This window comes from Lampetra planeri, chromosome 40, assembly GCF_965212315.1.
Source record: "Lampetra planeri chromosome 40, kcLamPlan1.2.h2, whole genome shotgun sequence".
NCBI lineage: Eukaryota > Metazoa > Chordata > Hyperoartia > Petromyzontiformes > Petromyzontidae > Lampetra > Lampetra planeri.
This window is the reverse complement of record NC_136146.1, coordinates 9,807,027-9,830,404: the sequence shown is the minus strand read 5'-3', so window position 1 is coordinate 9,830,404 and position 23,378 is coordinate 9,807,027. Positions and strand designations below refer to the sequence as shown.

Below are 23,378 nucleotides of genomic sequence, written 5' to 3'. Positions count from 1 at the left end.
TAGTGAGTGGTGTGGGTGTAGTGAGGGTCGTGGGTGTAGTGAGTGGTGTGGGTGTAGTGAGTGGTGTGGGTGTAGTGAGTGTCGTGGGTGTAGTGAGTGGTGTGGGTGTAGTGAGTGTCGTGGGTGTAGTGAGTGTCGTGGGTGTAGTGAGTGGTGTGGGTGTAGTGAGTGTCGTGGGTGTAGTGAGTGTCGTGGGTGTAGTGAGTGTTGTGGGTGTAGTGAGTGGTGTGGGTGTAGTGAGTGGTGTGGGTGTAGTGAGTGGTGTGGGTGTAGTGAGTGGTGTGGGTGTAGTGAGTGTCGTGGGTGTAGTGAGTGGTGTGGGTGTAGTGAGTGGTGTGGGTGTAGTGAGGGTCGTGGGTGTAGTGAGTGGTGTGGGTGTAGTGAGTGTCGTGGGTGTAGTGAGTGGTGTGGGTGTAGTGAGGGTCGTGGGTGTAGTGAGTGGTGTGGGTGTAGTGAGGGTCGTGGGTGTAGTGAGTGGTGTGGGTGTAGTGAGTGGTGTGGGTGTAGTGAGTGTCGTGGGTGTAGTGAGTGTCATGGGTGTAGTGAGTGTCGTGGGTGTAGTGAGTGTCGTGGGTGTAGTGAGTGTCGTGGGTGTAGTGAGTGTTGTGGGTGTAGTGAGTGGTGTGGGTGTAGTGAGTGGTGTGGGTGTAGTGAGTGGTGTGGGTGTAGTGAGGGTCGTGGGTGTAGTGAGTGGTGTGGGTGTAGTGAGTGGTGTGGGTGTAGTGAGTGTTGTGGGTGTAGTGAATGTCATGGGTGTAGTGAGTGTCGTGGGTGTAGTGAGTGTCGTGGGTGTAGTGAGTGGTGTGGGTGTAGTGAGTGTTGTGGGTGTAGTGAGTGGTGTGGGTGTAGTGAGTGGTGTGGGTGTAGTGAGTGTTGTGGGTGTAGTGAGTGTCGTGGGTGTAGTGAGTGGTGTGGGTGTAGTGAGTGGTGTGGGTGTAGTGAGTGTTGTGGGTGTAGTGAGTGTCGTGGGTGTAGTGAGTGGTGTGGGTGTAGTGAGTCTTGTGGGTGTAGTGAGTGGTGTGGGTGTAGTGAGTGGTGTGGGTGTAGTGAGTGGTGTGGGTGTAGCGAGTGGTGTGGGTGTAGTGAGTGGTGTGGGTGTAGTGAGTGGTGTGGGTGTAGTGAGTGTCGTGGGTGTAGTGAGTGTCGTGGGTGTAGTGATTGTCGTGGGTGTCGTGGGTGTAGTGAGTGTCGTGGGTGTAGTGAGTGTCGTGGGTGTAGTGAGTGTCGTGGGTGTAGTGAGTGGTGTGGGTGTAGTGAGTGTCGTGGGTGTAGTGAGTGGTGTGGGTGTAGTGAGTGGTGTGGGTGTAGTGAGTGTCGTGGGTGTAGTGAGTGTCGTGGGTGTAGTGAGTGTCATGGGTGTAGTGAGTGTCGTGGGTGTAGTGAGTGTCGTGGGTGTAGTGAGTGGTGTGGGTGTAGTGAGTGTCGTGGGTGTAGTGAGTGGTGTGGGTGTAGTGAGTGTCGTGGGTGTAGTGAGTGTCGTGGGTGTAGTGAGTGGTGTGGGTGTAGTGAGTGTCGTGGGTGTAGTGAGTGTCGTGGGTGTAGTGAGTGTCGTGGGTGTAGTGAGTGTTGTGGGTGTAGTGAGTGGTGTGGGTGTAGTGAGTGGTGTGGGTGTAGTGAGTGGTGTGGGTGTAGTGAGTGTCGTGGGTGTAGTGAGTGGTGTGGGTGTAGTGAGTGGTGTGGGTGTAGTGAGGGTCGTGGGTGTAGTGAGTGGTGTGGGTGTAGTGAGTGGTGTGGGTGTAGTGAGTGGTGTGGGTGTAGTGAGGGTCGTGGGTGTAGTGAGTGGTGTGGGTGTAGTGAGTGTCGTGGGTGTAGTGAGTGGTGTGGGTGTAGTGAGTGGTGTGGGTGTAGTGAGTGTCGTGGGTGTAGTGAGTGTCGTGGGTGTAGTGAGTGGTGTGGGTGTAGTGAGTGTCGTGGGTGTAGTGAGTGTCGTGGGTGTAGTGAGTGTTGTGGGTGTAGTGAGTGGTGTGGGTGTAGTGAGTGGTGTGGGTGTAGTGAGTGGTGTGGGTGTAGTGAGTGTCGTGGGTGTAGTGAGTGGTGTGGGTGTAGTGAGTGGTGTGGGTGTAGTGAGGGTCGTGGGTGTAGTGAGTGGTGTGGGTGTAGTGAGTGTCGTGGGTGTAGTGAGTGGTGTGGGTGTAGTGAGGGTCGTGGGTGTAGTGAGTGGTGTGGGTGTAGTGAGGGTCGTGGGTGTAGTGAGTGGTGTGGGTGTAGTGAGTGGTGTGGGTGTAGTGAGTGTTGTGGGTGTAGTGAGTGTCGTGGGTGTAGTGAGTGGTGTGGGTGTAGTGAGTGGTGTGGGTGTAGTGAGTGTTGTGGGTGTAGTGAGTGTCGTGGGTGTAGTGAGTGGTGTGGGTGTAGTGAGTCTTGTGGGTGTAGTGAGTGGTGTGGGTGTAGTGAGTGGTGTGGTGTAGTGAGTGGTGTGGGTGTAGTGAGTGGTGTGGGTGTAGTGAGTGGTGTGGGTGTAGTGAGTGGTGTGGGTGTAGTGAGTGGTGTGGGTGTAGTGAGTGGTGTGGGTGTAGTGAGTGTTGTGGGTGTAGTGAGTGGTGTGGGTGTAGTGAGTGGTGTGGGTGTAATGAGTGGTGTGGGTGTAGTGAGTGGTGTGGGTGTAGTGAGTGGTGTGGGTGTAGTGAGTGTCGTGGGTGTAGTGAGTGGTGTGGGTGTAGTGAGTGTTGTGGGTGTAGTGAGTGTCGTGGGTGTAGTGAGTGTCGTGGGTGTAGTGAGTGGTGTGGGTGTAGTGAGTCTTGTGGGTGTAGTGAGTGGTGTGGGTGTAGTGAGTGGTGTGGGTGTAGTGAGTGGTGTGGGTGTAGTGAGTAGTGTGGGTGTAGTGAGTGGTGTGGGTGTAGTGAGTGGTGTGGGTGTAGTGAGTGGTGTGGGTGTAGTGAGTGGTGTGGGTGTAGTGAGGGTCGTGGGTGTACTGAGTGGTGTGGGTGTAGTGAGTGTTGTGGGTGTAGTGAGTGGTGTGGGTGTAGTGAGTGGTTTGGGTGTAGTGAGGGTCGTGGGTGTAGTGAGTGGTGTGGGTGTAGTGAGTGGTGTGGGTGTAGTGAGTGGTGTGGGTGTAGTGAGTGGTGTGGGTGTAGTGAGTGTCGTGGGTGTAGTGAGTGTCGTGGGTGTAGTGAGTGGTGTGGGTGTAGTGAGTGTCGTGGGTGTAGTGAGGGTCGTGGGTGTAGTGAGTAGTGTGGGTGTAGTGAGTGGTGTGGGTGTAGTGAGTGGTGTGGGTGTAGTGAGTGGTGTGGGTGTAGTGAGGGTCGTGGGTGTAGTGAGTGGTGTGGGTGTAGTGAGGGTCGTGGGTGTACTGAGTGGTGTGGGTGTAGTGAGTGTTGTGGGTGTAGTGAGTGGTGTGGGTGTAGTGAGTGGTTTGGGTGTAGTGAGGGTCGTGGGTGTAGTGAGTGGTGTGGGTGTAGTGAGTGGTGTGGGTGTAGTGAGTGGTGTGGGTGTAGTGAGTGGTGTGGGTGTAGTGAGTGTCGTGGGTGTAGTGAGTGTCGTGGGTGTAGTGAGTATCGTGGGTGTAGTGAGTATCGTGGGTGTAGTGAGTGTCGTGGGTGTAGTGAGTGTCGTGGGTGTAGTGGGTGTAGTGAGTGGTGTGGGTGTAGTGAGTGTCGTGGGTGTAGTGAGTATCGTGGGTGTAGTGAGTGTCGTGGGTGTAGTGAGTGTCGTGGGTGTAGTGAGTGTCGTGGGTGTAGTGAGTGTCGTGGGTGTAGTGAGTGTCGTGGGTGTAGTGAGTGTCGTGGGTGTAGTGAGTGGTGTGGGTGTAGTGAGTGTTGTGGGTGTAGTGAGTGTCGTGGGTGTAGTGAGTGTCGTGGGTGTAGTGAGTGTCGTGGGTGTAGTGAGTGGTGTGGGTGTAGTGAGTGTTGTGAGTGTAGTGAGGGTCGTGGGTGTAGTGAGTGTCGTGGGTGTAGTGAGTGTCGTGCGTGTAGTGAGGATCGTGGGTGTAGTGAGTGTCGTGGGTGTAGTGAGTGTCGTGGGTGTAGTGCGTGGTGTGGGTGTAGTGAGTGTCGTGGGTGTAGTGAGTGTCGAGGGTGTAGTGAGTGTCGTGGGTGTAGTGAGTGTCGTGGGTGTAGTGAGTGTCGTGGATGTAGTGAGTCTTGTGGGTGTAGTGAGTGGTGTGGGTGTAGTGAGTGTCGTGGGTGTAGTGAGTGTTGTGGGTGTAGTGAGTGTCGTGGGTGTTGTGAGTGGTGTGGGTGTAGTGAGTGTTGTGGGTGTAGTGAGTGTCGTGCGTGTAGTGCGTGGTGTGGGTGTAGTGAGTGTCGTGGGTGTAGTGAGTGTCGTGGGTGTAGTGAGTGTCGTGGGTGTAGTGAGTGTCGTGGGTGTAGTGAGGATCGTGGGTGTAGTGAGTGTCGTGGATGTAGTGAGTCTTGTGGGTGTAGTGAGTGGTGTGAGTGTAGTGAGTGTCGTGGGTGTAGTGAGTGTCGTGGGTGTAGTGAGTGTCGTGGGTGTAGTGAGTGTCGTGGGTGTAGTGAGTGTCGTGGGTGTAGTGAGTGTTGTGGGTGTAGTGAGTGTTGTGCGTGTAGTGAGTGTTGTGAGTGTAGCGAATGTTTTGGGTGTGGCGAGTGTTGCTAGCAAGAGCTCATCTCCGCTCGTCCCTCACTCTTCCATGTTGAGGTCCAGCCAAGCTTGCTCCACCAGGTCCGCCGTGATCCTCGCATCCAGCAGGAGGTTGTAAATCATTTCCTGGTTGCCTGCGGAGATTGGGGGGGGGGGTGGGGGCGGTGAGACCATCGTGGTGGTGGTGGTGGTGATAGAGTGGGGGGAGGGGGGTGGTGACACCACAGGGGTGGTAGACGTCCATGTGGTTTGTTGCGGTGTGTGCGGGGTGTGTGGCAGGTCGTGTGTGATGTGTGTGGTGCAGTGTGCGTGGCGTGTCGTGTGTGGTGTGTCGTGTGTGGTGTGTGTGGTGTGTGACGTGCGATGGGCTGGTAACCCCTCCACCTGGCACTTTTCTATACCCTGCACCACGGTGGGAACCCCACAACGAGCCCGTGCTCGAGACAAGGGGGACAGAGGCATCCATGACGCCTTCTGGCCAAACCAGAGCCAGGAACAGGAGAACACTTCGATTGGCCATGTGGAATGTTCTGAGTCTCGTTGCGGAGGAGAGGCTGCCACTCCTCTGTCGGGAGATGGAGCGGTATCGCCTGGACCTTTGTGGAATACAGGAGGTCTGGTAGACCGGTTCTGGATTCAGTCATCATGAGGGGTGGACAGTTCTCCACTCGGGGCAGGAAAACTACCCAATAGCATGGAGTGGCGGTGTCGGAGCCTGGCGGTGAGGTGTGAGCTGTGAGTCCCAGGCTACTATGGCCTTGCCTCCCCCTGAACAAGAGGCGAGGAAGGGTGGTGGTTGTTTACGCCTCCACCTAAGAGGAACATTAGTGGAGGGATGAAGACAAGGCCAATGAGTTAGACGCCTTCTATAACCTCCTGTCCCAGTTGCTAGCTAAAGTGGCCCCTCGAAATAGAGTCATTCTGTTAAGTGACTTTAATGCCAGAGTGGGTCATGACGCAGATACCTGGTTTGGAGTGATCAGAAGGCATGGGCCAGATCATCTGAATAATAACGGAAGGAGGCTGCTAGACTTCTGTGCAGCCCATGGGCTTGTAATTACCAACACACTGTTCCAGCCTCGGCACATCCACACAACATCTTGCATGCATGCCAGATCCAAACAAGAACATTTCCTGCACTATATAATTACGGAACAGCGGATGCGGGCCCATGTCCTTGACACCAGGACCTACCGTGTAGCTGATCTGTCCACTGACCATATACTTTACATCTGCAAGATGAGCCTGCCATTCTTCGACTCCGGTGGTGGGTGTCCTTCTAGGACCCCATTCACACCCACAGTGGCCTGGTCTCAGCTAGCTGAGGATAGTTGCAATCAGGATTATCAACATCGCTTGCAGCTGAGGCTAACATCGTAACCCTCTCCTTCTGATACTGAGGGCAAATTGGTGAGGTTCAGGACTGTGGCTCATGCAGCTGCAACGGCTATATTGGGCATGCGGTCCAGACCTCCGCAGAGACCCTGGCTGAAGGAGGACATGTTCCGGCTGGTTGATAGAAAATTACAGGCCCACTTCCATCATCTACAACATACAACATCGGAGAATGAGGAGGTTTGCCGCAGCCTTCGCTCAGAGATTCGGAGAGCCATGCGGCGCTGCAAGGATAAGTGGTGGGTGAGGGTTGCTGAGGAGATGGAATCTGCCTCAGTAGACCTCAATCACAAATCAATATTTAATTCAATATAAAAGTAACTTGCAGTGCCTCACCTATCATCCTTAAGGGAAATAACGGTAATCTGATCTACGACCCCCAGGAACAAGTCTGTAGATTGAAGGAGGGGAATTCCCTCAGCCCAGAAAACATCATGGGGCAAGGTGAGGACAACCCTGCTAGCGCTGCCATGCCTAAAATATTGGCAGAATTTGCCACCCCTTCTGAATGGTTGGCTGATGTGCCATTTGTGGAGGTAGTTCGAGGGGCGATCTGAAGTCTGAGACCAGGAAAAGCGCCGGGCAGAGACGATCTCCCAAGAAAAATGCTGAGGGAGGGTGGCATCTGTGTGCAGCCTGCCCTACCTAATATCATTACAACTGTCCGCTGGATTAGAAGGATGCCCTGATGGTCTCCCCTTTTAATAGGAGGGACTGCACAGACTTTAACAACTATAGGGGCATCTCTCTTCTCTTCTCAGTGTGCCGGGGGGAAAGGTCTTGACAAGGATTATTCAATATCGCTTTGCAGGCATGCTGAGAAAAGGCTTGCGGAGCCCCAATGTGGTTTCAGACTAGGGCGGTCCTGGACGGACGCCATAATGTCTGTCCGTCTGCTACAGCAGAGGTGTAGGGAATTCCAACAAGACCTACATTTCTGCTTTATTTACCTGGTCAAGGCCTATGATACCATCATCAGGCCAGGGCTGTGGCCAGTTCTTCGTGCAACCGGAGTCACTGACTTTCTGCTCACAATAATTAAGGGCTTTCATGATGGTGGGCAGGCCCGGGTGAAGCTATGTGGCCAGGAGTTGGAGCCATTCCCAGTTCACCTTGGGGTGCGACAGGGATGTCCTCTGACTCCCACATTATCATCATTTTTGACCACGTAGTTTGAGAAGTTTTCCATGGCTGTACCTGAAGAATTTACATTTGGTACAGATACAACGGGAGGCTGAACAACGCCCGGGTGCAGTCGAGGGATGGCTCCATATTGCTCAACCATGTTATATATGCTCATGATATGGTGATTGCTGCTCACTCAGAGGAGGAGTTTGAGATGCAGCTGCTGAACCTGGAGTGTGCCACTAAGAGGTGGGGTCTAACCCACAGCACCGTCAAAACTAAGCACCTGCCTGGGTATTTGTTCCACAAAACACTCCACCCCCTCAGCTCCCCATTGTTGATGGAGCAGTTGTGGAGAGAGTGAAGAGTTTCCCATATCTGGGCAGTGTGCTTATGACCAGCTCCGATTTGATAGCAGAGGTCTCACTCCGAATCAGTCGGGCGGCATTATCTTTTAATCGCCTGTGCAATCCTGTATGGAAGCTTCCTGGTCTGTCGCTCCACACGAAGCTTCGGGTCTGCTTGGCCACAGTCTGCCCTCCCTTCTCTACGCTTGTGAAACGTGGGCCCTTCTAATGGAACATCTGCGGTGGTTAAATACATTCTGGCTGGCATGCCTACGTTCCATCCTGGGTTGAACCAGGCTGGTTTGTGTGAGCTCACAAATCTTTGAAAGATCTGGACACTTTCCCATCAGTGAGTTCCTCCGGGAGGCAAGGCTGCCTTGGATGGGTCATGTAACCCGCATGCCCAGCCACCACATGCCCAATCAGCTTCTGTTTAGCTTCATAGAGGAGGCTAACCGGGCACAACATGGGCTGGAGAAGAAATGGACTGATACAGTATGGGAGGATGTGGAGCTGAGTGGACTTTCCGACGACAGGCACCAACAGTGTAAAGATCGGCCTCTGTGGAGGAGGCTCGTGAAGAACGCTACTGGGCAATGGGATGCAGTCGCCCTCCAGCAACAACGGAGGGCAGAGGAGCGACGCTCACAACGATGAAAATGAAAATGCAGCAACTTGACACAGTAGGGGGGTACAGCTGGATGCATCTACCAGTCATCTCAGCCAACCCATGGCACCTGCTGGGTCTGTCCCGACACCTCCTGTCAGCGAGCCTTCGACACTTCACAGGGCCTCAAAGTGCACCTGGTCTGGCACAGGCGCCGTGGTGATGTCGCAGTCACTGAGTGGCGAATGGCAGCTATTGGTCTTGGCAGTGTGTGCGTGGCGCGCGTGTGGTTTGGTGCGGCGTGTGCGGTGTGAGCGTCACGTCCTCACAGTCGGGCGAGTTGGGCGAGTCGCGCTCGATCGTGGCGATGAAGTTCAGCAGGAACTCCGTGTTGTTGTTGTTGCTGCCGCTTGGCACCATGTTCTTACAGTAATCCCTGCAAACCGCACGCACCGCGGACAAAAGTCCCCCACGTAGCTCACGCGGCCCTCCGGGGCAAGAGAAGTGAGCGAGAAGCGCTGATGTTTTATTTCTCAGTCGCGCCGAGGCTCCGGGATCGGCTCGGGTTGCCCGCCTGTGGCCGGCGTCACAGCCGCGAGTGGGAATCGAACTCGGGGTTTCACTCTCGGAGCGTCTCAGAGCGTCTCGGAGCGTCGCGCCGCGCGTGTACCTGGGCGCGATGAACACGTGCTCCATCGCATCCGTGGACGATGGAGAGAGCGTCTCGAAATCTGCAGCGGCAGAGAAGAAGAAGAAAACTCAGATTTGACTTCGGTAGCAGGGAGGGTGGGTGGATGGTTCAGTGGCAGTTAGGGTGGGTGGATGGTTCAATGGCAGGCAGGGTGGGTGGGTGGTTCAGTGGCAGGCAGGGTGGGTGGTTCAGTGGCAGAGAGGGTGGGTGGGTGGTTCAATGGCAGGCAGGGTGGGTGGATGGTTCAGTGGCAGGGATGCTGGGTGGATGGTTCAGTGGCAGGCAGGGTGGGTGGATGGTTCAGTGGCAGGGAGGCTGGGTGGATGGTTCAGTGGCAGGGAGGGTGGGTGGATGGTTCAGTGGCAGGGAGGGTGGGTGGGTGGTTCAGTGGCAGGGAGGGTGGGTGGGTGGTTCAATGGCAGGCAAAGTGGGTGGGTGGTTTAATGGCAGGCAGGGTGGGTGGATGGTTCAGTGGCAGGGAGGGTGGGTGGGTGGTTCAGTGGCAGGCAGGGTGGGTGGATGGTTCAGTGGCAGGCAGGGTGGGTGGGTGGTTCAGTGGCAGGCAGGGTGGGTGGTTCAGTGGCAGGGAGGGTGGGTGGGTGGTTCAATGGCAGGCAGGGTGGGTGGATGGTTCAGTGGCAGGGAGGGTGGGTGGGTGGTTCAGTTGCAGGCAGGGTGGGTGGGTGGTTCAGTGGCAGGCAGGGTGGGTGGTTCAGTGGCAGGGAGGCTGGATGGGTGGTTCAGTGGCAGGCAGGGTGGGTGGTTCAGTGGCAGGGAGGCTGGGTGGATGGTTCAGTGGCAGGGAGGGTGGGTGGTTCAATGGCAGAGAAGATGGGTGGGTGGTTCAATGGCAGGGAGGGTGGGTGGTTCAGTGGCAGGGAGGATGGGTGGGTGGTTCAGTGGCAGGCAGGGTGGGTGGATGGTTCAGTGGCAGGGAGGGTGGGTGGGTGGTTCAGTGGTAGGGAGGGTGGGTGGGTGGTTCAGTGGCAGGGAAGGTGGGTGGGTGGTTCAGTGGCAGGGAGAGTGGGTGGATGGTTCAGTGCCAGGGTGAGTGGGTAGCCGAGTGGCAGGGAGGGTGGGTGGCTGATTGCCAGGGTATGTGGGTGGGTGGGTGGGTAGCCGAGTGGCACGCTGGGCGACAAAGCTGTGGAATGCTGCGTTGTTGAGGTGGTGACGGTGTGAACGGCGGATGAGATGCGGAGGTGCCGTGCTGGCATGCACGGGAGCTTCTGTTATGCCCCCGATTTTAACATCATCAAATTATCGTCACACGCTTGGCTTAGGTGCAGGCTCAGGTGGGTTCACAATGGACGTATCGGCACCCCAGAGATCCCAGGGGGCCTGCCCGGATGTCCGCACAAGGTTCGCGGGGCAAAATGCCAACGCTTAGTCCTGGAGGGAGTTCTGCGTCCCGGGTTGGAATCCCACTCGTCCAGGCCGCGTGCATCTGGAGCACCGGTGATGATGGGAGATGGAGGTGGTGGTGGCGACGACGGTGATGGTGGCAGCGATGGTGATGGTGGCAGTGATGGTGATGGTGGCAGCGAGCGATGGTGATGGTGGCAGCGACGGTGGCGGTGGGAGCGATGGGCGATGGGAATGGCGGTAGTGCCGATGGTTCGTAGCCTCGCCGATACTTGCCGTTGCCTTTGTTCGAGTTGGCTGAGCCGCGGCAGAGAGAGAGAGAGATGGGGAGGAAGGAGGCAGAGTAGGGGAGTGAGAGAGGAAGAAGCAAGAGGAGGGCAGAGAAGGGAAGGAGGTAGAGGAGAGAGAAGGGGGGCGGGGGGTAAAGGAGGCAAAGGAGGGGAGAGGGGTCATGATCGAGCCGCACGAGAGGGACACCAGCGGAGCCGATGGCAGCGCCGCCGTGTCGGCAGCGTCGTCGTGGGGAATATGAACCACAAAGTGGGGCAGGCGAGAGACAATCCGCGTCCGCAGAAACACAAACACCGCGTTTCTCGCTGGGCCCGTCGGCATTCCAATGCGAGCGGAATCCCCCCGGGGCTGTGGCCCTTCGACACGCGGCGCCTCGTCAACAGAGGCCTTCTCCCTAGCGGCGGCTGCGATGTACCCGCGGCATGGTGGACTTCTAGTCGCACCGCACGTAGCCCCACCGGGACTAATCGGAGGTGTGGAAAGGCGAGGGATGAACGCACCAAGTGCCCCGACCTCAACGCGCGATGCGTGAGCCCCTCCGCACATCTCCCGGTGCCGTTCAGAGTGCACGGCTCACCGCATTTAACCCCAAAAAATCCATAATTTTTGTATTTTAACCAGGTGTAAGGCCACACTGAGCTGCTACTTAGCTCGTTTTCAGTTCAGAAGCTAACCTGGCTATCGCAAATGATAGCTCGGCGATGTGGTTATCGACGTCATGTGGAAATGTATAATAGCCCGATCACTCTAAATGCGTGACCTTGATTCTAAATGTGGAGGGAAAAACCGGAGGACCCGGAGAAGAATCCACGCGACCACGGAGAGAGAGACGCAAACTCCGAATATACAGCAGGCGGCAGGGTCGGGATGGCACCCACGACCTCCTGCATACCAGGCGAGGTGTATAACATCTACGAGCCACCATTGCGCCCTCCGCAGCTTGCTCTGGTTCTACCATCCCGGTGAGATGCGGCTTCAAAGTGTCGCAGGCACTGTCGGCGAATCCCGATTGTCCTCCGTGTGTCCTCCAACCGTCCCGAGTCCCACGGTAGCTCCTCGCCTCCCCCTCCTGCCCCCCTGCAGCTGCCCACGCTGCCCTCATGGGGACGCCCCCCCTCCCTGCCACTACCCCCCGGGGCCGACGCCGGCGGAAGCTCCGGTGCCGAAGGAGACGGCAGGGATGCGATGTGGGTTTTGTTTGGGTGGCGCAGTGCAGTTGAGTGGTGCGGTGTGGTTTGGTGGTGTGGTGCGGTTGGGTGTTGCGGTGTGGTTTGGTGGTGTTTTTGGGTGGTGCAGTTGTGCGGTGCGGTTGAGTAGTGTGGTGTGGTTGGGTGGTGCGGTTGAGTAGTGCGGTGTGGTTGGGTGGTGCGGTTGAGTAGTGTGGTACTTACAGGCCGCCTGAGTGATCTCGTCGCCGCTCAGGAGGGCCTTGATGTGAAAGAGGCTGTAGTGCGGCAGCACCACCGCCAGGCTGCACACACGGGGGTCACGCACGGGGGTCACGCACAGGGGTCACACACAGGGGTCACACACAGGGGTCACACACAGGGGTCACACACGGGGCACGTTAGGGTCCGCAGTGGCTCGCCGACGGCAGCGACATGAGTCGTGTTGATAGAGCCGCCCGCCTCTACGCCAGGGAGTGGGGTAGCGATGATTTACATCTCACCACCACCATCATCACTACCACCACCATCATCATCATCACCACCACCACCATCATCACCACCACCATCACCACCACCATCATCATCATCACCACCACCACCATCATCACCATCATCACCATCATCACCACCACCATCATCACCACCACCACCACCACCATCACCATCATCACCACCACCACCATCATCACCACCACCACCACCATCATCACCATCATCACCACCACCATCACCACCACCACCATCACCACCACCACCACCACCACCATCACCACCACCATCATCACCCCCATCACCACCACCATCATCATCATCAACATGAGTGGAACCCCCCCACACCCCCATTGACTCAGGAGCTGGCCTGCAGCGCGTGTGTCAATCTACAGCGTGTGGACGGTTCAGTGGGTGGGTGGGTTGGTGGGTGGGTGGTTCAGTGGTTTGATAGGTGGGTGGATGGGTGGGTTTGTAGCCAGATGGGTGACTGGATGGTTCAGTGGATAGGGTTGGTTGGTGGGTGGGTGGATTGTTCAGTGGGTGGGTGGGTTGGTGGGCAGGTAGGTAGGTGGATGGTTCAGTTGTTAGGGTTGGTTCGTGGGTGGGTGGATGGTTCAGTGGGTGGGTAGGTTTGGGGGTGGGTGGGTGGTCGCGTGGGTGACGGGCAACACAAACGAGTCCATCACCCACGGCCGTCTGTCGGATTGTACTTGAGTACCACTCTCACACCTCCGCGTCAGATGTCCTCTCCCTCCCTTGAGGCTGCCATTCCAGGCACCGAGCCTCGGACCCTTCTAGCCAGCCCCAGATGTCCCCTTCCCAAGCACATTCATTGTTCATTAAAATATATATAAGAGTCAATTAAAACATATCTAATCTTTGACGGCAAAATTATGACGTTCTTTCCCCCCCCCCCCCCTTTTTACAGCCAAGCGATTCCATTTAAAGAGCCATTAAAATTGAAATCCCTGCGTTTTCCTTGGCTCCCACGTGCTATCGGATACACACATTACCATGCACGGGCGCTCCCTGTTATCGCTGCCTGCCGGGCCTAACTCTGGGAAGGAGCGGGCACGCGGGCACGCGGGCATTTAATTAGTGACCTTTGGGCGTTAATTTTTTCGGCAATTACTTAAACACCCCGCTAATTAAACGTCACGATTAAGGGAGGCCTACGTGCGCCGTCTGTCGTCAGAAATGCGTGCGAGCATGTGTGCGTCAGTGAGTGTGTGCGTGAGTGAGTGTGTGCGAGTGTGTTCGTGAGAACGTGAGTGTGTGAGTGCGTGAGTGCGTGCGTGAGTGCGTGAGTGCATGTGTGAGTTTGTGAGTGCAGCGGCCTCCCTGGTCCCAGCCTGGTCATCAGTGGCTCACACAGAGACCCATAGACTCACACAGAGACCCATAGACTCACACAGAGACCCACAGACTCACACAGAGACCCATAGACTCACACAGAGACCCACAGATTCACACAGAGACCCATAGACTCACACAGAGACCCATAGACTCACACAGAGACCCATAGACTCACACAGAGACCCATAGACTCACACAGAGAACCATAGATTCACACAGAGACCCATATGCCCACATAGAGGCCCATAGGCTCACAAACAGACACAGACTCACATAGAGACCCATAGACTCACAAAGAAACCCATAGACTCACACAGAGAACCATAGATTCACACGGAGACCCATAGACTCACACAGAAAAACATAGAGTCACACAGAGACCCATATGCACACATAGAGACCTATAGGCTCACAAACAGACACAGACTCACATAGAGACCCATAGACTCACACAGAGACCCATAGACTCACACAGAGAACCATAGATTCACACAGAGAAACATAGAGTCACACAGAGACCCATAGACTCAAACAGAGACCCATAGACTCACACAGAGAAACATAGAGTCACACAGAGACCCATATGCACACATAGAGACCCATAGGCTCACAAACAGACACAAACTCCCATAGAGACCCCTCATAGAGTCACACGGAGACCCGTAGAGTCGCACAGAGAGCCATAGACTTACTTAGAGTGAGTGGTGACTCGTGTGGGTTAGTAAGCCTTTTAAATGTAGGGCTTGACATTAATGAACAATATATCAATAGGAATCAATATAAATAATTACTGGGCTTCAAGGGGGCTGCTACTGCCTAGTTACGAGACATTTAATCGTAAACCAGTCTTTCGACTGGGCCTCACAAAAAAACCCATAGACTCGAAAAGAGACCCATACACTCACACAGAGACCCATAGACTCACACAGAGACACAAGGACTAATACAAAAACCCATAAACTCACACCGTTACACATAGACCACATGGAGACCAATCGACTCAAATGGAGAGCCATAGACTCACACGGAGACCCATATACTCACACAGAGACACATAAACTCACAAAGAGACACGTCGACTGACATAGAGACCCAGAGACTCATACAGAAACCAATAAACTCACACAAAGACCCATTGACTCACAAAGAGTGAGTTGTGCTTAAACAAGGCTTTCAAGAGTCTATGGGACTCCGTGAGCCTATGGGTCTCTATACGAGCCACTGGTGACGTGGTTCAGACCTTCGACTCGCGACACAGCCATCGTGGTTGCGGTGGTGGTGAAGGTGGTGCTGGTGGCGGCGGTGATGGTGATGGGAGTGCTGTTGGTGGTCGTGAAGGATGCTGCTGGGCAGTTGGAGGCAGTCGCCCTCCAGCAACACCGGAGGGCGGAGGAGCGATGCTCACAACGAGCGGAGCGCCGAGCGGCTTAAACGCCAGCGGGCGTTCGACACTTCACGTGGCCTTAACGTGCAAATAGCCTGGCACAAGCGCCGTGGTGACGTCACTGCCACTTAGTGGCGAATGTTGTTGGTGGTGGTGCTGGTGGTATGTGGTGGTGGTGGTCGTGGTGGTGGTGGCAGTGGTGCTGGTGGTGGTGAGGGGAGTGGAGTGAGATGAGAGGGGAGAGGTAGGAGAGTGCGTGGAGGGGAGTAGAGTGAGATGAGAGGGGAGAGGCAGGAGAGTGCGTGGAGGGGAGGGAGTGAGATGAGAGGGGAGAGGCAGGAGAGTGCGTGGAGGGGAGTGGAGTGAGATGAGAGGGAGAGGCAGGAGAGTGCGTGGAGGGGAGTGGAGTGGGAAGAGAGGGAGAGGCAGGAGAGTGCGTGGAGGGGAGGGAGTGAGAGGAGAGGGAGAGGCAGGAGAGTGCGTGGAGGGGAGTGGAGTGAGATGAGAGGGGAGAGGCAGGAGAGTGCGTGGAGGGGAGTGGAGTGAGATGAGAGGGAGAGGCAGGAGAGTGCGTGGAGGGGAGTGGAGTGAGATGAGAGGGGAGAGGCAGGAGAGTGCGTGGAGGGGAGTGGAGTGAGATGAGAGGGAGAGGCAGGAGAGTGCGTGGAGGGGAGTGGAGTGGGATGAGAGGGAGAGGCAGGAGAGTGGGTGGAGAGGAGGGTGATCCTGTGGTTGATCTGGGCGACGTCGCCAGCTGTCCCTCACCTGTAGTCCGTGCTCTCCACCTGAGTCCAGGTGTACGTGCGCTTCACCTTGTCCACGTATCTCTGCATCCCCGCCACCAAGAGAGTTTATCGCACGGAGAGAGGTTAGCGAGCGCCTATTAAGGCTGACGCAACCTGCGGTCTGGCTCGTGTGGCCGGAGGGGCCCATCCTGGCATAGCCAGCCACCCTCGGCCTCACTGCAGGCAAGGTAAATAATTTGAGGCTGAGTAAACCTAGGGGAGTCCCGATGCCGGTTAAAATTCACCTTTGGTGTGTTGAGGAATTACAATCGAGTCCCTTTAGATTGCAATGCGGCCCGTCGGCTATCAGCGACAGGCCTGCCCCTTTAGAATGATGTAATAACAAAGACAAAGATCCCCCGTATAGCCTCTAATGGTGCCAATAGCGACTAGCGCCTATGCAGGCCGTCACGGCACACACGAGGGGATGGGTGGGGCAGCACCAGCGCCCGGCCGCCTTTGTCTCCCCCAGTGGCGATGTTCACACCCCGGCCACGGACCAGTTCAGATATTCTCCACCGCTGCCCGGCAGCCGTGAGCGGGAGTTGAACTCGGTCCCGCCGGGTCATCGGCGCTCCTCTCTCACGGCCACTCCCCGCCCACCGACACCCACACGCGCTGCCGCCTCCAGACACAGAGACGCGCGCGTCACGCGTCACGCGCCGCGTGCCGCGTGCCGCGCGTAAATTCGTGCAGAGAGGGAAAAGTCCAGAGGTTGGCTGAGAGGCGATTAAGCAAATTTTCTCTGCCGTGAAGATCACGAGAGAGAGCGAGAGAGAGAACGAGAGACAATTACAGCAGATTACCGCCACTAAACAAACAGGCACACGCGAGCGTGTACACGTGTACACAAAGACACAGATCCCACGCACAGCCTCAACAGACTGCTGGGGCAAGTGCTGTTAGTGAACAGCACCTATGAAGGCCGGCACGGCACACGAGGGGGTGGGTGGGCCAGCACCACGCCCGGCCGCCTTTGTCTCCCCAGTGGCGATGTTTTACACACAGCACCAGGCACTCATTTGAGGCTTAGTAGACCTAGGGAAGTCCCGATGCCAGTTAAATTAACCTGTGGTGTGGTTAGTCCCTTAAAATTGCATTGCAGCAACAGGCCCGCCCCTTACAATGATGTAATAACAAAAGACAAAGATCCCCCGACTCCCGTATAGCCTCTGACAGACCATCGGGGCAAGTGCCGTTAGTGAGTAGCACCGATGAAGGCCGGCTCCGGCACACGAGGGGGGGGGGGAGGTGGCCAGCACCACGCCCTTGTCCACCAGGTGAACCCATCTGGTGTAACTGGAGCAAGCAACATACCAGGTGGAAGATTGTTTTTTTTGTAAATTCGGCGTTGGTGGGCGGCCGCTCATCGGCGATGTTGCGTGGTTCGTATCTGGTGGGCCGCCCGCATCCCCGGTAACCGCCGGCGCGGTGTCTGGGAGTGTTCACCGTGCGCCGATACCGCGGCCGGGGGAACGTCAGAGGTTCGCTCGTCGAGCGTTTGGCCACCGTGTACCGACGAAGTCACGGCGGTTTCGAAATGTTGCCAAAGGGGAAGAGTGACACCTGCAGCTCACCTAAACCAAACCAATGTTCACGTTGCCAGGCTGAAGCCCGCTGAGCTGCTGTGGAGCTCTAATATAGGAGACACCCTGGCCATCAACCAAGTGGCTTGTCGTCATCATCATCACGTGGACATGTGTAGCAGTAGCCAAACACTCTAAACGCGTGACGTTGTTTCTAAATGTGGAGAAAAATCCCAGCGACCACGGGGAGAGAGACACCGCAAACTCCAAATAAACAACAGCAGGCATCAGGGTCGGGATCGAACCCACAACCTCCTGTATACCAGGCGAGGTAGTTAACATCTCGCCAACAACTTGGCTCCCACGCACAGCAACAACACCCGGCCACCGCGGGCACCGCACCATCTCAGCAGCGCCAGCGCCCTGAGCTACGAGAACGACGGTCGCGCCCAACACCAAATTCACTCAAGCGATGTCATTGTTGTTGTTGTCATTGTTGTTGTTGTACGGTGGAGGGAACGGCTTGAACTCCCCAACCCCCACCCCCGGGGGGACGGCGAGACGGCAAAGAGGAAGCTGCGCAAGGGGAGACTCGCCTCGTCCAGGGACTTGACCAGCGTCTCGAACGTCATGGATCTGCTCTCGCCGTTAATCATGCTCTCTCTGATCTGTTGCCAGCACGGGAGAGAGCGAGAGAGAGAGAGAGCGAGAGAAGGAGCGAGAGAGAGAGCGAGAGTTACACTTTTGACTTTTAAGCCATTGTAATTGCCGCCAGCAGCAAAAATGCACTGGGGGCGATTCGACACAAGTCACATCGAGCGCAGCGTCACGTGTGCACGTCACAATCACACTACCCGCGGCACTGCACGTGCCGCGCGCATCACAAACACCGCGTCGTTAGGCATGCCACGTGCGAGAGAGAGAGAGAGTTAGAGAGAGATAGAGTAAGAGATAGAGAGAGTTAGAGAGAGTTAAAGAGGGACAGTGAGTTAGAGAGAGTTAGAGAGAGTTAGAGAGAGCGAGCGAGACTTTGAGTGAAAACAAGAGTCAAAGCGCGGGTGCCCGCACTGCGAGACACTGAGCCCGGCGTTCGACTCGGCACTTCCGTCCGCCAGCTCTGTCTGTCCGTCTACAGAGGCGTAGCTAGGGGGGGGGGGGGCAGGGGGTACATATGTCCCCGGGCGCCAAGGTAAAGGGGCGCCAGAATGAGGCTTACAACGTTACATTATAACTTATTGCGGCGGGCGCGGCAGCCTGAAACTACTGCACAAATCTACACCTCAACCTAAAAGTTTATATATCCCGCCACACACAGCCTACATGTCATGTAATTACATTTTGGTACGCGCGCCTATTAAGAACTTACATGGAAGAACGTCCCAAACAACAGACAGGCGCAGTCTTTCAGCCTTAGTCACTGGCCTGTTTTTTGGTGGCGGAAACTACGACGGCCTATTTTGAGTTCTTATTAGTGACACCACCACGCTCCAGGCGGCTGCAGCAGCCAGAGCAGCCCACGCACGTCAACATAGCGTGGCCTTCATTTAGCAGCATTTACTACAAGGCTCACTTATACGTGTACGTCGCTCGTACCTTATATTTGAACTGACCTAAGAGCCGAGCCATGCTCGCTGGCAGACACTAAGTGAGAGTGTTACTGTGTTAGCTAGACCACCAGATTGCAAACTGCTGCTCAGTAACCGGAATGAAGTTCTACCAGAAACTCCTTTGGAAATTTTATTAACAATAGCCGTTTCAATTTCAAGTTGTGAGTGGTCGTTCAGCAAATTGAAACTTATTTGGTTGTATTTGCGTGCTTCAATGGGACAAGATCGTCTCAGCGATCTTGCTCTTCTTAGCGTTGAAAGAGAAACATTGGAAAAAACAGATTTTGATTACGCGATTGACCAGTTTGCGACAGTGAAATCAAGAAAAAATTATCTTTTGTAGACTATGTCAACCAGTCTACGACAGTGACTGAGTGAGCCATGTAATATAATTTCTATAAATTTGCTTCTTTAAATACAATGTTTCATTAAAATTTAAATTGGTATTCCTTATTCGATGTAATAGGAAAATGTGATTAAACGGGGGGGGGGGGGGGGGCAATTTTATAGTTCGTCCCCGGGCGCAAAATATCCTAGCTACGCCTCTGGCTGGGGGGGGGGGGTTGCGTGGATGACGATACCTCCACTGTTTTTATTTTATACGAAAGACCCAAAAAGAATGAATTCCTGCAGTCACGAAAGCTTTAAGTCAAGATTGAGACACTGCTTTTACAGAGCCCTCTCCAACGCCTGGCACCGGCCCATCCAACCACCGACCCATCCAACCACCTACCCACCCATTCACCGACCCACCCACCGACCCACCCACCCCACCCGCCCACGCCACTGATCTGCCCACCCACTCGCCCGCCCACTCAATAGTCTACACCAGGGGTCGGCAACCTTTGAACAAAGAAGAAGAGGAACCGATTTTTTGTGTTTTTCTCTTTGACCCAAATCGTTCCAAAAGCCGCACCACACGCAGAGCAGACGACAACAACAACAACAGATTATGACTCAAATAAACAAAAAATGTGATGGAATAAAGTGCGTCTATTTAGTCCCCCCCCACCCCCACTTAGTTATTGCTTAACAATCGCTCTCATCAAGACATTACACGGTGAAACTCATTTCCCTGCCACATTTAATCAATTATCTTGACGTTAAATTACTTTTTAAGATTTACGTTTCGTTTTGAATTTTTTTATTTCCCAAGAACGGCTGCCCGCAAGGGGGTGGGGGGCACCCAAAGAGCCACCGCACGCCGCTCCGGAGCCGCGGGTTGCCGATCTCCGGTCTCCGCAGACCGTGGGGCGAGCGCTGTTAGCGAGCCGCAGCACCAATGAAGGCGCCACGGCACACAAAAGGGGGTGGCCAGCATCACGCCCGGCCGCCTTTGTCTCCCCCAGCGGCGATGTTTTTTTTTACCGCACCAGGTACTTATTTGAGGCTGAGTCGACTTAGGGGATGCCCAGGACCGGTTCAGATAATCGTCACCGGTGTCAGTGGCCGTGAGCGGGAATCGAACCCGGGTGGCCGGGTTCGTAGCGGTAACCGCTACACTACGGCTCACCACACCTAGACACACAAAGACAAAGATCCCCAGTAAAGCCTTAACAGACTGTAGGAGCAAGTGCTGTTAGCGAGCGCCGACGAAGGCCGGCACAGCACACGAGGGGGTGGGTGGCCAGCACCACGCCCGGCCACCTTTGTCTCCCCTCCAACGCTTACACACCGCACCAGCTTTTCGATAGCGGCCGAGTTAACCTGGGTTAGTCCCTACACCGGTTCAAATACCGCATTCACCGGCGTTGTTGGTCGGGAGCGGGAATCGAACTCGGGTCGCCGTGTCCGTCACGCCGCGCGCGCTCACCACTGCACCACCCAATATGTGCATGCACGTTGAACTTCCTCCCCACCGCACGCAGCCGACCGTGCCAATCGGAGGTGCGGCGGTAAGAAGACAACAAACACTCAACAAGAGATCAGCTGAACGAAAGTCTCTGGGATGGGGGGGAGGGGAGGGGGGGGGTGATTCCCAACGGAGGCCGCCGCACCTCCAGCTTCCTCGCGCTCTCCAACTCGGCGTCCACGAAGTCCAGTGTCACCGGCTCCTGGAAGTTGGGCAGCTGCGCCGCGGTCACCGTCACCACCGCCACCGCCGTCACCGTCACCGCCGTCAGCGCCGCCAGCCCGACGGGAGAGAAGGAAGAAGCGTCAGTGAGGGGCGACTGTCCACCGTCGACGCGAGTGTAGTTGTCCATGACGGTCGTCGTTTATTTGACAAGCGCCGCAGCGTTTTGCGATCCGCGACCGGTGAGCGCCGGGGTTTCAGGGCGTCGCGCGGGCGCGAGGCCAACGCTCGGCCGCCGCCCTGCGCCACCCGGCGGAGCCGGTCGGCTCGAGCGGCACCTCGTGGGCACACGGAGCCAGCTGCCTTTTGTTTTTCAGCAAACGGAAGGAGGGGTGTTTGAAAAGCAGTCACAAAGTAGGCAGCGCGCGTGCGCGTGTGTACGTTGAACTTCTTCCCCGCCGCACGTAGCCAACCGCGTTCATCGGAGGTGGACAGCAAATTAACATACAAAAAGCAGTCATCTGAGTTTACAATCTACATTTACAATCTACATTTACAAGTGCAGAGATCCCAGTGGCTTCCTGATATCGGAAGAACACCGTGACACGTGACACCCTGGCACAGTGACACGTGACACCGTGACACGTGACACCTTGACACCGTGTGACACCGTGACACGTGGCACTGGGGCACCGTGGCACCTCGTCCGAGAGTCGCGTGTTGCCTGACCTTGGGCAGGAAGTTGGGGTGCAGGAGGACGTAGCCGTTCGGGTCGATGGCAAAGAAATAACCGTTGGCTCCGAGCTGCAAAACAGCAACAGCAATGGTCGTCATCATCATCAGCAGCAGCACAGCGACCCCTCGGCACGCCGTCAACATCACCGTGGCGACACAGCGCCATCTGCCGTCCACGTTCAGTGTCCCTTCATCAGCCGCAGCAGCAGCAGAGTCAGGCTCTGCTTGAACCATTGATGGCGAACTGCCCTCTTTAACTCTTTGGTTCTTTCGGTAAAGTCACGGAGGTTGAAACAAGAAGAGATCACAATGGATCACGACGTTTCGATCGCCACACAAGCAATCGTCTTCCGGTGGGAGAAACAGGCTGCTGAAACAAGTCCTTATGTATAACAAGTCCTTATGTATAACAAGTCCTTATGTATAACAAGTCCTTATGTATAACAAGTCCTTATGTATAACAAGTCCTTATGTATAACATGTACTTATGTATAACAAGTCCTTATGTATAACAAGTCCGTATGTATAACAAGTCCTTATGTATAACATGTCCTTATGTATAACACGTCCTTTTGTATAACAAGTCCTTATGTATATAGAGTGGATTGCTTGTGTGTCGATCGAAACGTCGTGATCTATTACACGCTTTCATTTAACTTACTGTTGTTGTCGTTGTCGTATCCTCAAATCTTGTAACTAAATTTTAACCCACTTCCCAATGTGGTATCGACTGCAAACTTAGTATACTTATGTCATACCGATGACAATACTATATTATATCATAATATATATGTATTTTAAAACATTATTTTTTATATGTTATGTTTCGGCTTGGGTCTAATTGTCCACGCTCAACTAACGTTGGCTGTAAATCACCACGGTCCCTTACGTTATGGCAAGCTTCGGGGCCACTTCCTGGAGTCGTGGAGTTCTTCCATTACTAGTACATTTCATAAAAGCGTGTTTTCAAATATTTCGTATTTTTTCTACCAACGTGACTTTACCGAAAGAACCAAAGAGTATGGATTCCTGCAGTCACGAAGCTTCAAATCCAGATAGCCCTCTTGAAGATACGTGCTCGTAGATTGGCACGAAGCTATGCGAGAGGAATACGTACACTTTTTCACGGATGGATTATAAAAATGAGCGGGTGGCGATCGAAAGGGACACGGCGGTCGAGACTAAGAACGGAGTGGAAGCCAGAGGATGGAACGCGCCCCAGAGGATGACCACCGCGGGAGGAGACGGAGCGACGAGATCGGTTCGCGCGGAGGTGCACGGTGAAGATCGTTTAACACCATGGCGATGGAGGAGGCTCGTGAAGGACCGCTGCTGCTGCTACTGGGCAGTTGGAGGCAGTCGCCCTCCAGCAACAGCGGAGGGCGGAGGAGCGACGCTCACAACAACGAGCGCAGTAGACCCGTGGCACCTGCTGGGTCTGTCCCGTGACCTCCTGCCAGCAGCGAGCCGTCGACACTTCGCGTGGCCTCAAAGTGCACCTGGCCTGGCACAGCCGCCGTAGTGATGTCACCACCACTTAGTGGGGAATGGCCGCATATTGGTGGTGATGACGAGGCAGTGATGACGAGGTGGTGATGACGACAGTGATGACGAGGTGATGATGACGACCTAGTGATGACGAGGTGGTGATGACGAGGTGGTGATGACGAGGCAGTGACGACGAGGTGGTGATGACGACATAGTGATGACGAGGTGGTGATGACGCGTGCGTCTGCGCTCACGTTGAACTGGTCGGTGAGCTCCTTGATCTCTTTCAGGGACACGTCCACGCCCATCACGCCCAGAATCAGCTGGTTCTGGCACCAGCACAGGGGCGAGGGGGGCACACACACAGTGCGGCTTGTTGTACTCTACTTGCATGTCCACGGGTGAGCGCTTCACGATCTTTATTAATCGTCCTGGAGAAATCTCATGAGCCGTGAAGCTCTTTGT

General features: G+C 55.2%; 1 protein-coding gene across 1 annotated transcript in view; it reads right to left on the bottom strand.

Annotated features, from left to right (window-relative positions):
* Positions 1-23,378, bottom strand: part of LOC144731862 (voltage-dependent calcium channel subunit alpha-2/delta-2-like) — a 159,639-nt gene that overhangs the window by 48,998 nt on the left and 87,263 nt on the right. Inside the window, exons 17-25 of the mRNA XM_078613161.1 lie at positions 23,168-23,242; positions 21,420-21,494; positions 20,674-20,745; positions 17,666-17,737; positions 15,524-15,585; positions 11,749-11,828; positions 8,681-8,741; positions 8,340-8,446; positions 4,580-4,670 (exon numbers count right to left, since the gene is read on the bottom strand). Of these exons, the coding sequence (XP_078469287.1) occupies positions 4,580-4,670; positions 8,340-8,446; positions 8,681-8,741; positions 11,749-11,828; positions 15,524-15,585; positions 17,666-17,737; positions 20,674-20,745; positions 21,420-21,494; positions 23,168-23,242 (695 nt within the window). The remainder of the gene's footprint in view (positions 1-4,579; positions 4,671-8,339; positions 8,447-8,680; positions 8,742-11,748; positions 11,829-15,523; positions 15,586-17,665; positions 17,738-20,673; positions 20,746-21,419; positions 21,495-23,167; positions 23,243-23,378) is intronic.